The 14,466-nt window shown below is 49.0% G+C and overlaps 1 protein-coding gene across 2 annotated transcripts in view; it reads right to left on the bottom strand.

Annotated features, from left to right (window-relative positions):
• Positions 1-14,466, bottom strand: part of SLC37A2 (solute carrier family 37 member 2) — a 1,507,897-nt gene that overhangs the window by 167,998 nt on the left and 1,325,433 nt on the right. For both annotated transcript variants that reach the window (XM_069224551.1, XM_069224550.1), the window contains exon 16: positions 9,197-9,294. In XM_069224551.1, the coding sequence (XP_069080652.1) occupies positions 9,197-9,294 (98 nt within the window). The remainder of the gene's footprint in view (positions 1-9,196; positions 9,295-14,466) is intronic.

Genomic DNA, 14,466 nt, shown 5'->3' with positions numbered 1-14,466 from the left:
GGCCTGCCATTGCAGCCTGCGTGAAAAAACAAACGTTATTTCACAGGCATTTTCAATGCACTTAAGTAACTTATAAGTCACCTATACGACTAACTTTCACTTGCTGAAGGTTAGGTGCAAAGTTACTTAGTGTGAGGGCACCCTGGCACTAGCCAAGGTGCCCCCACATTGTTCAGGGCAATTTCCCCAGACTTTGTGAGTGCGGGGACACCATTACACGCGTGCACTACATATAGGTCAATACCTATATGTAGTGTCACAATGGTAACTCCGAACACGGCCATGTAACATGTCTAGGATCCTGGAATTGTCACCCCAATACCATTCTGGTATTGGGGGACAATTCCATGCATCCCTGGGGCCCCAGCATAGAGCCCGGGTACTGCCAAAATAACTCTCCGGGGTTTTCTCTGCAGCTACCGCTGCTGCCAACCCTCAGACAGGTTTCTGCCCCCCTGGGGCTTGGGCAGCCTGGTCCCAGGAAGGCAGAACAAAGGATTTCCTCTGAGAGAGGGTGTTACACCCTCTCCCTTTGGAAATAGGTGTTAAGGGCCTCAGAGGAGTAGCCTCTCCTGGCCTGTGGAAATGCTTTGATGGGCACAGATGGTGCCCTCCTTGCATAAGCCAGTTTACACCGGTTCAGGGATCCCCCCAGCCCTACTCTGGCGCGAAACTGGACAAAGGAAAGGGGAGTGACCACTCCCCTGACCAGCACCTCCAAAGGGGAAGTGCCCAGAGCTCCTCCAGTGTGTTCCAGACCTCTGCCATCTTGGGCACAATGGACACCTCTGAGTGGCAAGACCTAGCAGGTGATGTCAGAGACCCCTCCTGATAGGTGCTTACCTTTCTCTGTAGCCAACCCTCCTCTGAGGGCTATTTAGAGTCTCTAATGTGGGTTTCTCATCAGATAACGAATGCAAGAGCTAGAACACCTCTATTCTACTAATAAGGGATAACTGGACCTGGCACAAGGTGTAAGTACCACAAGGTACCCACTATAAGCCAGGCCAGCCTCCTACAGATACCCCACAGCAAGACCCTGAAACGTAGGAGTGAAGTTACCCTACTACCCCAGAGAGACAGTAAAGTCGAGATAGGGGATTCTGCAAAGACAACAACTGAATGCAAAGCACTGAAGACAGATTCCTCGACCTGAGGACCTGAAAAGGAAGGAGACCAAGTCCAAGAGTCACTCAAGTGTTTGGGGGGCAGGAGCCCACTAAACCCCGGATGAAGGTTGAAAACGGCTGCCTCCGGGTGGAAGAAGCCAAAGATTCTGCAACAACGGAAGGTGCCAGGAACTCCTCCTTTGGTCAGAAGATGTCCCATGGTGTGCTGGAGGATGCAGAATTGTTTCCACACAGAAAGACCGCAAACAAGCCTTGCTAGCTGCAAGAGTCGCGGTTGAAGGTTTTGGGTGCTGCCAGGGCCCAGGAAGGACCAGGACGTCGCCCTTGGAGGAGGAGACAGAGGGGGCGCTCAGCAACACAGAGAGCCCAGGCAGAAGCAGGCAGCATCCGCAGAAGCACCTCAACAGGCACTTAGAAGATCTGAGGACAACGGTCGACTCAGAGTCACAAAGGAGGGTCCCACGACGTCAGAGTCCAACTCAGCGAGTTGGGCAATGCATGTAGGAAAGTACCATCTTGTCTGGCATGTTACCCCCATATTTCAGTGTATATATGTTGTTTTAGTCTATGTGTCACTGGGACCCTGCCAGGCAGGGCCCCAGTGCTCATAAGTATGTGCCCTGTATGTGTTCCCTGTGTGATGCCTTACTGTCTCACTGAGGCTCTGCTAACCAGAACCTCAGTGGTTATGCTCTCTCTGCTTTCCAAATTGTCACTAACAGGCTAGTGAACAATTTCACCAATTCAAATTGGCATACTGGAACACCCTTATAATTCCCTAGTATATGGTACTGAGGTACCCAGGGTATTGGGGTTTCAGGAGATCCCTATTGGCTGCAACATTTCTTTTGCCACCCATAGGGAGATCTGACAATTCTTACACAGGCCTTCCAGTGCAGTCTGGGTGAAATAACGTCCACGTTATTTCACAGCCATTTACCACTGCACTTAAGTAACTTATAAGTCACCTATATGTCTAACCTTCACCTGGTGAAGGTTGGGTGCAAAGTTACTTAGTGTGTGGGCACCCTGGCACTAGCCAAGGTGCCCCCACATCGTTCAGGGCAAATTCCCCAGACTTTGTGAGTGCGGGGACACCATTACACGCGTGCACTATACATAGGTCACTACCTATGTATAGCGTCACAATCGTAACTCCGAACATGCCATGTAACATGTCTAAGATCATGGAATTGTCACCCAATGCCATTCTGGCATTGGGGAGACAATTCCATGATCCCCCGGGTCTCTAGCTCAGAACCCGGGTACTGCCAAACTGCCTTTCCGGGGTCTCCACTGCAGCTGCTGCCAACCCCTCAGACAGGCTTCTGCACTCCTGGGGTCCAGGCAGCCCTGGCCCAGGAAAGGCAGAACAAAGGATTTCCTCTGAGAGAGGGTGTAACACCCTCTCCCTTTGGAAATAGGTGTGATGGCTGGGGAGGAGTAGCCTCCCCCAGCCTCTGGAAATGCTTTGATGGGCACAGATGCTGCCCATCACTGCATAAGCCAGTCTACACCGGTTTAGGGATCCCCCAGCCCGGCTCTGGCCCGAAACTGGACAAAGGAAAGGGGAGTGACCACTCCACTGACCTGCACCTCCCAGGGGAGGTGCCCAGAGCTCCTCCAGTGTGCCCCAGACCTCTGCCATCTTGGAAACAGAGGTGTTGCTGGCACACTGGACTGCTCTGAGTGGCCAGTGCCAGCAGGTGACGTCAGAGACTCCTTCTGATGGGCTCTTACCGCTCTTAGTAGCCAATCCTCCTTCCTAGGTAGCCAAACCTCCTTTTCTGGCTATTTAGGGTGTCTGCTTTGGGGAATTCTTCAGATACCGAATACAAGAGCTCACAAGAGTTCCTCTGCATCTCCCTCTTCACCTTCTGCCAAAGGATCGACCGCTGACTGCTCAGGACGCCTGCAAAACCGCAACAAAGTAGCCAGATGACTACTAGCAACCTTGTATCGCTTCATCCTGCCGGCTTTCTCAACTGTTTCCAGGTGGTCCATGCTCTGGGGGTAGCCTGCCTCCTTTCTGCACCAGGAGCTCTGAAGAAATCTCCCTTGGGTCGATGGAATCTTCCCCCTGCAACCGCAGGCAAAAAAAAGACTGCATCACCGGTCCTCTGGGTCCCCTCTCAGCACGACGAGCATGGTCCCTGGAACTCAGCAACTCTGTCCAAGTGACTCCCACAGTCCAGTGACTCTTCAGTCCAAGTCTGGTGGAGGTAAGTCTGCTCCGGCTCCTGTGCACTCTTCCAGGATTTCCTTCGTGCACAGCCAAGCCTGGGTCCCCGCCCCTCTAACCTGCAGTGCACAACCTTCTGAGTTGTCCTCCGGTGTCGTGGGACTCCCTTTTGTGACTTCGCATGGACTCTGGTTCACTCCTCTTCTAAGTTTCTGTTCCGGTACTTCTGCAGGTGCTGCCTGCTTCTGTGAGGGCTCCCTGACTTGCTGGGCGCCCCTCTGTCTCCTCATCCAAGTGGCAACATCCTGGTCTCTCCTGGGCCACAGCGGCATCCAAAAACACTAACCGCAACCCTTGCAGCTAGCAAGGCTTGTTTGCGGTCTTTCTGCATGGGACCACCTCTGCAAGCTTCTTCCCGACGTGGGACATCCATCCTCCAAAGGGGAAGTTCCTAGTCCTCTTCGTTCTTGCAAAACACCAAGCTTCTTCCATCTGGTGGCAGCTTCCTTGCACCCTCAGCTGGCATTTCCTGGGCTCCTGCCCACTCGCGACACTGTCGCCACTCTTGGACTTGGTCCTCTTGTCTTACAGGTAATCAGGTCCGGAAATCCACTGTTGTTGCATTGCTGGTGTTGGTTTTCCTTGCAGAATCCACCTATCACGACTACTGTGCTCTCTGGGGGTTGTAGGTGCACTTTACACCTACCTTACAGGGTCTTGGAGTGGGCTATTGTTTCAACCCTCACTGTTTTCTTACAGTCCCAGCGACCCTCTACAAGCTCACATAGGTTTGGGGTCCATTCGTGGTTTGCATTTCACTTTTGGAGTTTATGGTTTGTGTTGCCCCTATACCTATGTGCTCCTATTGCAATCTACTGTAACTTTACACTGCTTGCATTACTTCCTTTTGCTATTACTGCATAATTTTGGCATTGTGTACATTTATCTTGTGTATATTTGGCATCCTCATACTGAGGGTACTCACTGAGATACTTTTGGCATATTGTCATAAAAATAAAGTACCTTTATTTTTAGTATATCTGTGTATTGTGTTTTCTTATGATATTGTGCATATGACACCAGTGGTATAGTAGGAGCTGTACATGTCTCCTAGTTCAGCCTAAGCGGCTTTGCCACAGCTACCTTCGATCAGCCTTAGCTGCTAGAAACACCTCTTCTACACTAATAAGGGATATCTGGACCTGGCACAAGGTGTAAGTACCTCTGGTACCCACTACAAGCCAGGCCAGCCTCCTACAATGCAGGACGGAGTGCTGGGGACCTGGGCTAGGCTGTGCACAAAGGAAGTCTTGCAAAAGTGCACCGAAGCCCTGAGCAGCTGCAGTTCACGTAGTACACAGGATTACTGTCTGGCACGGGGAGGCGAAGACTTACCTCCACCAAATTTGAACAGAGGGGCCACTGGACTGTCAAAGACACTTGGACCCAGCTCCTGCGTTCCAGGGACAACGCTCGTCAGGATGAGAGGGGACGCAGAAAACAGGTGATGCATACGTTTGGTGCCTGCGTTAGCAGGGGGAAGATTCCATCGACCCACGGGAGATTTCTTCTTGGCTTCCAGTGCAGGGTGAAGGCAGACAGTCCTCAGAGCATGCACCACCAGGAAACAGTCGAGAAATCCGTCAGGATGAGGTGCTACAATGTTGCTGGTAGTCTTCTTGCTACTTTGTTGCGGTTATGCAGGCGTCCTGGAGCAGTCAGTGGTCGATCCTTGGCAGAAGTCGAAGAGGGAAGTGCAGAGGAACTCTGGTGAGCTCTTGCATTCGTTATCTGCTGAGATACCCACAGGAGAGACCCTAAATAGCCCTCAGAGGAGGACTGGCAACAGAGAAAGGTAAGCACCCATCAGGAGGGGTCTCGCGACGTCACCTGCTGGCACTGGCCACTCAGAGCTGTCCATTGTGCCCTCACACCTCTGCATCCAAGATGGCAGAGGTCTGGAACACACTGGAGGAGCTCTGGGGAGTGGTCACTCCGCTTTCCTTTGTCCAGTTTCGCACCAGAGCAGGGCTGGGGGGATCCCTGAACCGGTGTAGACTGGCTTATGCAAGGAGGGCACCATATGACTGTATGCACTTTCCACATGGTCATTACTGGGTATGCACGGTCTACCTGCTTTTACATCATCTTGATCAAGGTTCTCTAATTTTAGGTGTTCTATGTAAAGGGAACTCCTTCTTCATCTCTTTTGAATTCTACGGAAGATACACACATATATATATATATATATATATATATATATATATATAAATATATACTGGAAGATGCAATATCACAAGAGAACAACAGCCAACCAGGGCAAAAATCTGGATCCCAAAGGATACAAAGAGTCACAAGAAAATGTAATATCCAAGAAAGAAGTGACTCAAACAGATGATCTCACTAAAGAACAAAAATATATTTCTACTACAACATTTCAGCTTCCGCCTTCCTCAGGTAGTACAAGATGGTTTGCTCAGTGGCTGCACAGCTGACACTGGTGGATTTTCAAAAAGCATCAAGAGTGAAGATTCCAATTGGAATGTGGAATCAATGCAGTCCTGAGAACTCGCAGATATGCAGAAATCAAGTGGTGTTGTCAGTGATGTTCAGTCCATCTGGATGCAGTGATTTTAAACTACTGGACATCAGAGAAACTTTCTGGATGTACCATTTAAAATCACAATAAAAACGCTATCATATACCTATACTGAAATGGAATTCTTATTGGCACAACAAGAAGAATCTGACCTTTATGGCGTGCCGTGGTACAATAATACAGAACTTTCAAGTAGCATTTGATTTTTCAAGTTATACTACTGCATCCTCAGTGGCTGGATGCTTACCAGTTTGGGCACCCTTGATGTTACTAGATACTAATGCACTGAATTTGTTTGCTATATTACAATATACCTATGTATAGGAGGTGTGAACTTTGTACACTGCCACGGTCTTTTGTTTCTATAAAAACCATAACCCTAACCCAAAGGCTTCACGTGTGAGCCAAAAGCTACCCAAACTTCTGGGTTAGGTGCCATCGCCACTCTGGGTGCGGCCAACACTGCCAGTTCCCTGTCCTGGGAACGCCTTCCCCTGAGCAGGTCCAGGATGGCTGCTTATCGGCCCTGGAGGTGGCTGCATACTGTTACCCACAGGAGGATCACTTGAGTCCATAGGTTCTGCAGCTACCTCTGTCAGATACCTGTTTGCTACTGGATTTGATCCCCCTACCCCCCAAATGACAAATGACATTCTACAGACTGACAGAACTCAGCCCACGCCACCGTCCTACTGAATCTCAGCTTTGGCACTGTGGTGGTGCTGGCACTGGAGTCAAGACATTCTCCTGGACGAGCACGAGCCACCTCTCCCATCTACCTATCTTCCGGGTTCATGGCCCCAGGACTATCTTGCACACTCACTTCCTGGAGAAGTGTGGCTCAATGGTTAGAGCGGCAGACCCTGAGGCAGAGATCTGGCTCAAGACCAGGGTTCAAGTCCCGCTTCGGCAGGTCTTGGGCTCAATTCCCCTTGACCAGATAATTCTCGCCTCGGTGCCTAATCTAATTCATGGGTGCAACTCTGGGCAATAGCTTGCTTAATCTCCACAACGGCCCCAACAGCGCTTGGATGCCTGGCTTCACCCTGGGGGTGCTCAGGAGTGGGCGCCTCACAGGGAAAAGCCAGGAGGGGTTCCATAGCGGTATGAGTACAGCGCCTTGAGACCCTAACGGGTGAGTAGTGCGCTATACAAGTGCTAATTTACTTTTTTTTTTTACATTTTACTTCCTTGTCCCCACCCGTCTTATAGGATGACTTGGTTACTGAGGTTGAACGATGGGCCGTTACTTGTTTGCCTGAAGTGTTGTTGTTACTTCTTGTTGGTTACTGTTTATTCCAAGCTTCTTTACAAGTTGTCACTGATCACAGTCATGTCCGGGTTGTGGTGGATCAAGGGAAAGGAGCCTTGAGCTTCCTCTCTACCCCCCACCATGTTGAGCATCCTGACCACAGCCCACCAAGAAATACCGTCTGCTCCGTTTTTATCACCTGGGATTCCGAACTGTACCCAAGCATCTGACACCCTTCCATAACATCAGAACCAGGGAAACTGTGATGGAGTTGGGTACATACCCTATTCTATATATACCCTTTTACATGCCCTCTCAGGCAGTCATCATCGGCAATGATCCCCATCATGGCTTACTGTGTTCTTGTCTTACGTAGGTTCTTCAGACGCACCAGTCTAAACCAGAACAGAGTGCCGCCTGCCTGGACTGTAATTTTGCTTCTTCACTCAATTTGCCCACATCTCTTTCCCATTCATGCAATAATTTGTAAGCATGTCATGATTATTATTGGCAAAAGTTTTATATATGGCACATCCTGTTTTCCTCAGAATCGGTTCAGGCAACACCCTATATTCCAGTTAAATACTGTGTTGTGTATTTCAGAGTATGCCAACATACCTACGTAAGTCATATTTTAAATAAATCTATCTATATTGTTGGGGAGAATTTAAGGAAAACTTCTCATGATTAAAGATAAGGTTTTTTGAGCCACTCACATCCCCATGGCTTAGGAGATCTCAATCAAGCCCCGCACATAAATTCCTTCAAATCTCTGAGATTACCTGACAAGGCTGCATTTTAGAATCGTTTTCCAAAGTTGTAATCCCCTGTTTTCTAGTAGTACCCGCAGCAGGCTTGCATATAGGTATAGCAGGGGCTTGAAGACAGGCTGGAAGTCTTGCAACATAAATGGCCCTTGGATATCATCTTATGCTTATGGCATATCGAATTTTCAATGAGCAATTGTGCTGGGAAGAAAGCAGAAAGTCACCCAGAACCACTAACTGAGATGCCAAATAGCATCTCGTCATATACAGAAAAGAATCCCACCATCATATACACATCTGTATAGCAAACCAGTGACATTCAAGAAGTACCTCCAGTACACAATAGGTTGCAAATAACTCTTAGTTGCACAGAAACATCACCAGAAACTCAGAATGGATTTTTCTGCAGGATGCAAATATACATGGCGGGTCTATCACTTTTACGAGGGCAGTTCTTCACAGCAAGGATAAGCAAAATGTCATCCAGAGCAAGATATCATTCTAGAACAGGGCCTAGATGTTCAGTAGATTTTGACAAACTAATCCCTCATCAGCGGTCACAAAAAATACCCAAATAACAAGATCCCTGAAAGGGTGCGCAGAGTAGAAATGACGTGAGGCACAGGCCACGGTAGTCACACACCCTTGTTAAGGGGGAAACCAGAGTATCGTCCCCATGGCCTAAATGTTTCAAGGAGTTTGGGGACCGTGACAATGTGGTCATCTATACAAAGTAGGACATGTGCAAATAAGAATATCAAATCGTCCCAAACTGAGGTCCATCAATATCACTCCTGAACCAGCATCAACTGGTTTGAGCACTACAGTGAAAATTCTGGGGGATGGGGGGGGGGGGGGAGTAGGGCTGATCGGTGGACGGGTTCAGCCTTCCCTCTCTCCAGACCAGAGGGTGTGGACATCAGCTCATTAATCTTCAACATAGCTCATGGAACCGCATACGGTAAGAAGATCCATGAGAGAAAGAACGGTCCTTCACCCGTATATTTGATAACAACCGACATACACGTACATGTATCACCAAATATTTCACCTGGCCCAGTCAAATGCAATATGGTGTACTAAAATGCAACATTCGGGCAGGAAAGCCTAAATCTATTTTAGGCTGCCCATTTCACAAATATCTAAAGCCTTGGACACAGCAGGGACATCTGAAAGGTTGGGCCCCCTGTACTGCAGAAGTCTATGCTATGCCCCCTGTCCAGAGTATGATACAAGACAAACACATAACAACAGTAAGCGACTTACCAGACAAGCACATATGTCAGCGGTAATTAACATGTAGAAAACACTGCTCCATCCATATGGGGAGATCACCCCTGCCAGCAAGGGTCCTAAAGCAGCACCTGTAAACAAAGAAGAGCACCTACTATCACCACAAAAGGATGCACACACATCAAGTAGCTGGTTCCCAAAATAGTCTAATTTTATGTAGCTTTCAGACATGTGAGTTGTGTGTCTCTTTTACCCTAGCCCAACAACGAGTCCTCACTTACTAAACCTCCCCAGGTTTGAGACTGGATCGCGCAACTCTTGCAAAAGCTGATGTATGACGGCAGGTGGCGCAATTGGCCTCAGTTACAACTTTGGACGTAATCACACAGAGCCATATATAGGTGCATCTCTACTCGCTTACATCAGTTTCTTCATTGCTGTTTTCTATACCCTCAGATGCCGAGCATGAGTCAGAGATTGGAAACGCTGACAACACACAGACTCTAACTGGAAACCCTATTAACTCCTAAATTTCCACTACATAAATGGGGAGAAAGGCAGGTGATGAGGTTTCTGCGGTTAGAGTATCCACCACAAGGATTATGTTACTTACCTTGTATGCATCTGTTCGCTGCATGTAATGCTGTTGTTTTATATGCTCTGCACACTTTTGCCATCTAGTGTTGGACTTGGATGTGTTTACAACTTGTTTTCCTTTGAAGAAGCCTTTCGAGTAACGAGATCCAGAGATCCAGTGGCGACTACTATTTGAGGCAATGCGTATGGTCATCGGTGACACATTCAGTTTGCTTTTTTAGACACTGGGCGCTAGTGTAGTAGAGTCAGATAGCATTCATAATGATGATCATACAGTGTTAGTGAAAAATAAAGAGAATATCCAGTATATATGTGTATATTATCTGGAAGAGCCAATGACTTCTGGAGAAGTGGATGGGTGCATGTGAATCTACAGCACTACATGCAACAAATAGATGCTTAAAAGGTAAATAACATAATTAATTTGTTGCCTGTGTGGCTGTAGAAACACATGCTGTGCATAGACTGTTCCCCCATGGTGTGGCTGGTCAGTGGGTGTCGCAGATGTTTGGAATAAGGTTCTTAGTACAGCTTGTCCAACATATGCCTGTTGGTGTGCAAACCCACACAGCAGTGTTTGGTAAATGTGTGTGGAGTTGCCCAAGTAGCTGCTGTAAGAGGCTGGCATGGTTTGTAGTGGGTACCTTGGGCACTTACACCTTATACCAGGTCCAGTTATCCCTCATTAGTGAAATGTAGTAGTGTTCTAGCAGCTTAGGCTGACAGAGGTAGCTATAGCAGAGCAGCTAAGGCTGAACTAGGAGACATGCAAAGCTCCTGCAATATCACTTTTAGTTACACAGTACTTGTACACAAGTAAAGACAATACTCAGTGTTACCAAAAATAAAGGTAGTTTATTTGGATGACACAAGGCCAAAAATATCTTAAAGGCAATACTCCTTCTGGAGGTAAGTATTATACACAATATATACACCAGACACCAAAATAAGGTAAGTAATTCGACATAGGATAGTGCAAACAATATGAAATGCTATAGAATGTAATGAGAGAAAATAGGTCTAGAGGCAACACAAACCATATACTAAGAAAGTGGAATGCGAATCACAAATTCCCCCCTAGACAAGTGTAGTGTGTACAGAATCGCTGGGAGAGTAAGAATACAGTAAAGGTAAGTAAAATACCCAACTCCAGAGCCCGGGAAAATAGGAGTAAAGTACTGCAAGTCTCCTTAGGACACACTACAAGTCATGATTAGAGTTGTTGCAAAAACCAAGCAAGACTGGAAACAACAAATGGTGGATTCCTCAACTTGAAGACCTGCAAAGGAAGGAGACCAAGTCCAGAAGTCGGAAGAAGTTCCAAGAAGGACAGGAGCCCCTGCCTACCCAGAAGAGGGTGCAACAGAAGAGTCCACCAGTTGGGCGAGGACTGCAGAAATGCATCCAAGGAAGATGTCAGCGGGTTCCTGTGTAATTCACTGGATGTCTGTAGGGAGGTAGCCTCTTTCTAGCCTTGTTACCCCCACTTTTGGCCTGTTTGTGAGTATATGTCAGGGTGTTTTCACTGTTTCACTGGGATCCTGCTAGCCAGGGCCCAGTGCTCATAGTGAAAACCATATGTTGTCAGTGTGTTTGTTACGTGTCACTGGGATCCTGCTAGCCAGGACCCCAGTGCTCATAAGGTTGTGACCTATATGTGTTCCCTGTGTGGTGCCTAACTGTATCACCGAGGCTCTGCTAACCAGAACCTCAGTCTTTATGCTCTCTCTGCTTTCTAAATTTGGCACTGCAGGCTAGTGACTACATTTATCAAACCTCATGGGCACACTGGTACACCCATATCCTTCCCTTGTATATGGTACATAGGTACCCAGGGTATTGTGGTTCCAGGAGATCCCTATGGGTTGCAGCATTTCTTTTGCCACCCATAAGGAGCTCAGACAATTCTTACACAGGCCTGCCACTGCAGCCTGAGTGAGATAACGTCCACGTTATTTCACAGCCCGTTTTCACTGCACATCAGTAACTTATAAGACACCTAAATGTCTAACCCTGACTTGGTGAAGGTTGGCTGCCAGGTTACTTAGTGTGTGGGCACCCTGGCACTAGCCAAGGTGCCCCCACATCGTTCAGGGCAAATTCCCCGGACTTTGTGAGTGCGGGGACACCATTACACGCGTGCACTATACATAGGTCACTACCAATGTATAGCGTCACAATGGTAATTACGAACATAGTCATGTAACATGTCTAAGATCATGGAATTGTCACCCCAATACGATTCTGGTATTGGGGGGACAATTCCATGATCCCCCGGGTCTCTAGCACAGAACTTGGGTACTGCCAAACTGCCTTTCCAGGGTTTTCACTGCAGCTGCTGCCAACCCCTCAGACAGGATTCTGCCCTCCTGGGGTCCAGGCAGCCCTGGCCCAGGAAGGCAGAACAAAGAATTTCCTCTGAGAGAGGGGGTTACTCCCTCTCCCTTTGGAAATAGGTGTGAAGGGCTGGGGAGGAGTAGCCTCCCCCAGCCTCTGGAAATGCTTTGATGGGCACATATGGTGCCCATCTCTGCATAAGCCAGTCTACACCGGTTCAGGGATTCCCCCAGCCCTGCTCTGGCACGAAACTGGACAAAGGAAAGGGGAGTGACCAGTCCAGTACCTCCCAGGGGAGGTGCCCAGAGCTCCTCCAGTGTGTCCCAGACCTCTGCCATCTTGGAAACAGGTGTTGGGGGCACACTGGACTGCTCTGAGTGGCCAATGCCAGCAGGTGACGTCAGAGGCTCCTTCTGATAGGCTCTTACCTCTCTTGGTAGCGAATCCTCCTTCCTAGGTAGCCAAACCTCCTTTTCTGGCTATTTAGGGTCTCTTCTTTGGGGATCTCACCAGATAACAAATGCAAGAGCTCATCAGAGTTTCTCTGCATCTCCCTCTTCACCTTCTGACAAAGGATCGACCGCTTACTGCTCAGGACTCCTGCAAAACCGCAACAAAGTAGCAAGATGACTACTAGCAACCTTGTATCGCTTCATCCTGCCGGCTTTCTTGACTGTTTCCAGGTGGTGCATGCTCTGGGGGTAGCCTGCCTCCTCTCTGCACCAGGAGCTCTGAAGAAATCTCCCGTGGGCCGACGGAATCTTCCCCCTGCAACCGCAGGCACCAAAAGACTGCATCACTGGTCCTCTGGGTCCCCTCTCAGCACGACGAGCGTGGTCCCTGGAACTCAGCAACTCTGTCCAAGTGACTCCCACAGTCCAGTGACTCTTCAGTCCAAGTTTGGTGAAGGTAAGTCTTTCCCCACGCTAGACTGCATTGCTGGGTACCGCATGATTTGCAGCTGCTCCGGCTCCTGTGCACTCTTCCAGGATTTCCTTCGTGCACAGCCAAGCCTGGGTCCCCGACACTCTAACCTACAGTGCACAACCTTGTTGGCCAGTGCCAGCAGGTGACGTCAGAGACCCCCTCTGATAGGCTCTTACCTTTCTTGGTAGCCAAACCTCCTTTTCTGGCTATTTAGGGTCTCTCCTCTGGGTATTCTTCAGATAACAAATGCAAGAGCTCACCAGAGTTCCTCTGCATCTCCCTCTTCGACTTTAACCAAGGATCGACCAGTGACTGCTCCAGGACGCCTGCAAAACCACAACAAAGTAGCAAGACGACTACCAGCAACATTGTAGCGCCTCATCCTGCTGGCTTTCTCGACTGTTTCCAGGTGGTGCATGCTCTGGGGGTCACCTGCCTTCACCCTGCACCAGACGCCAAGAAGAAATCTCCCGTGGGTCGACAGAATCTTCCCCCTGCTAACGCAGGCACCAAAAGACTGCATCACCGGTCCTTTGGGTCCGCTCTCATCCTGACGAGCGTGGTCCCTGGAAACAGGAACTCTATCCAAGTGACTCCCACAGTCCAGTGATCCTTCAGTCCAAGTTTGGTGGAGGTAAGTCCTTTCCTCCCCACGCTAGACTGTAAACCTGTGTACTGCGTGATTTGCAGCTGCTCCGGCTCCTATGCACTCTTCCAGGATTTCCTTTGTGCACAGCCTAGCCTGGGTCCCCAGCACTCCGTCCTGCAGTACTCAACCCTCTGAGTTGGCCTCCGACGTCGTGGGACCCTCCTTTGCAACTCTGCATGGACTCCAGTTCACAAATCTTCCAAGTGCCTGTTTGGGTACTTCTGCGGGTGCTGCCTGCTTCTGTGGGGGCTCTCTGAGTTGCTGATCACCCCCTCTGTCTCCTCCTCCAAGGGGCCACATCCTGGTCCTTCCTGGTCCCCAGCAGCACCCAAAAACCTTTACCATGACCTATGCAGCTAGCAATGCTTGTTTGTGGTATTTCTGCATGGGAATACTTCTGCAACCTTCATCACGACGTGGGACATCTTCCATCCAAAGGAGAAGTTCCTAGTCCTCTTTGTTGTTGCAGAACTCCAAGCTTCTTCCACCCGGAGGCAGCTTCCTTGCACCTTCATCCGGGGTTTTCTGGGCTCCTGCCCCCCCCCGACACTATCGCGACTCTTGGACCTGATCCCCTTGCCTTGCAGGTCCTCAGGACCAGGAATCCACCATCAGTGCCTTACTGGTGTTTGTTGTTCTTGCAGAATCCCCCTATCACGACTATTGTGCTCTTTTAGGGTAGTAGGTGTACTTTACTCCTACTTTTCAGGGTCTTGGGGTGGGGTATCTTGGACACCCTGACTGTTTTCTTATAGTCCCAGCGACCCTCTACAACCACCCATAGGTCTGGGGT

This window comes from Pleurodeles waltl, chromosome 3_1 (assembly GCF_031143425.1).
Source record: "Pleurodeles waltl isolate 20211129_DDA chromosome 3_1, aPleWal1.hap1.20221129, whole genome shotgun sequence".
NCBI lineage: Eukaryota > Metazoa > Chordata > Amphibia > Caudata > Salamandridae > Pleurodeles > Pleurodeles waltl.
The sequence above is the reverse complement of the archived record's forward strand: the minus strand, read 5'-3'. Positions and strand labels throughout refer to the sequence as shown.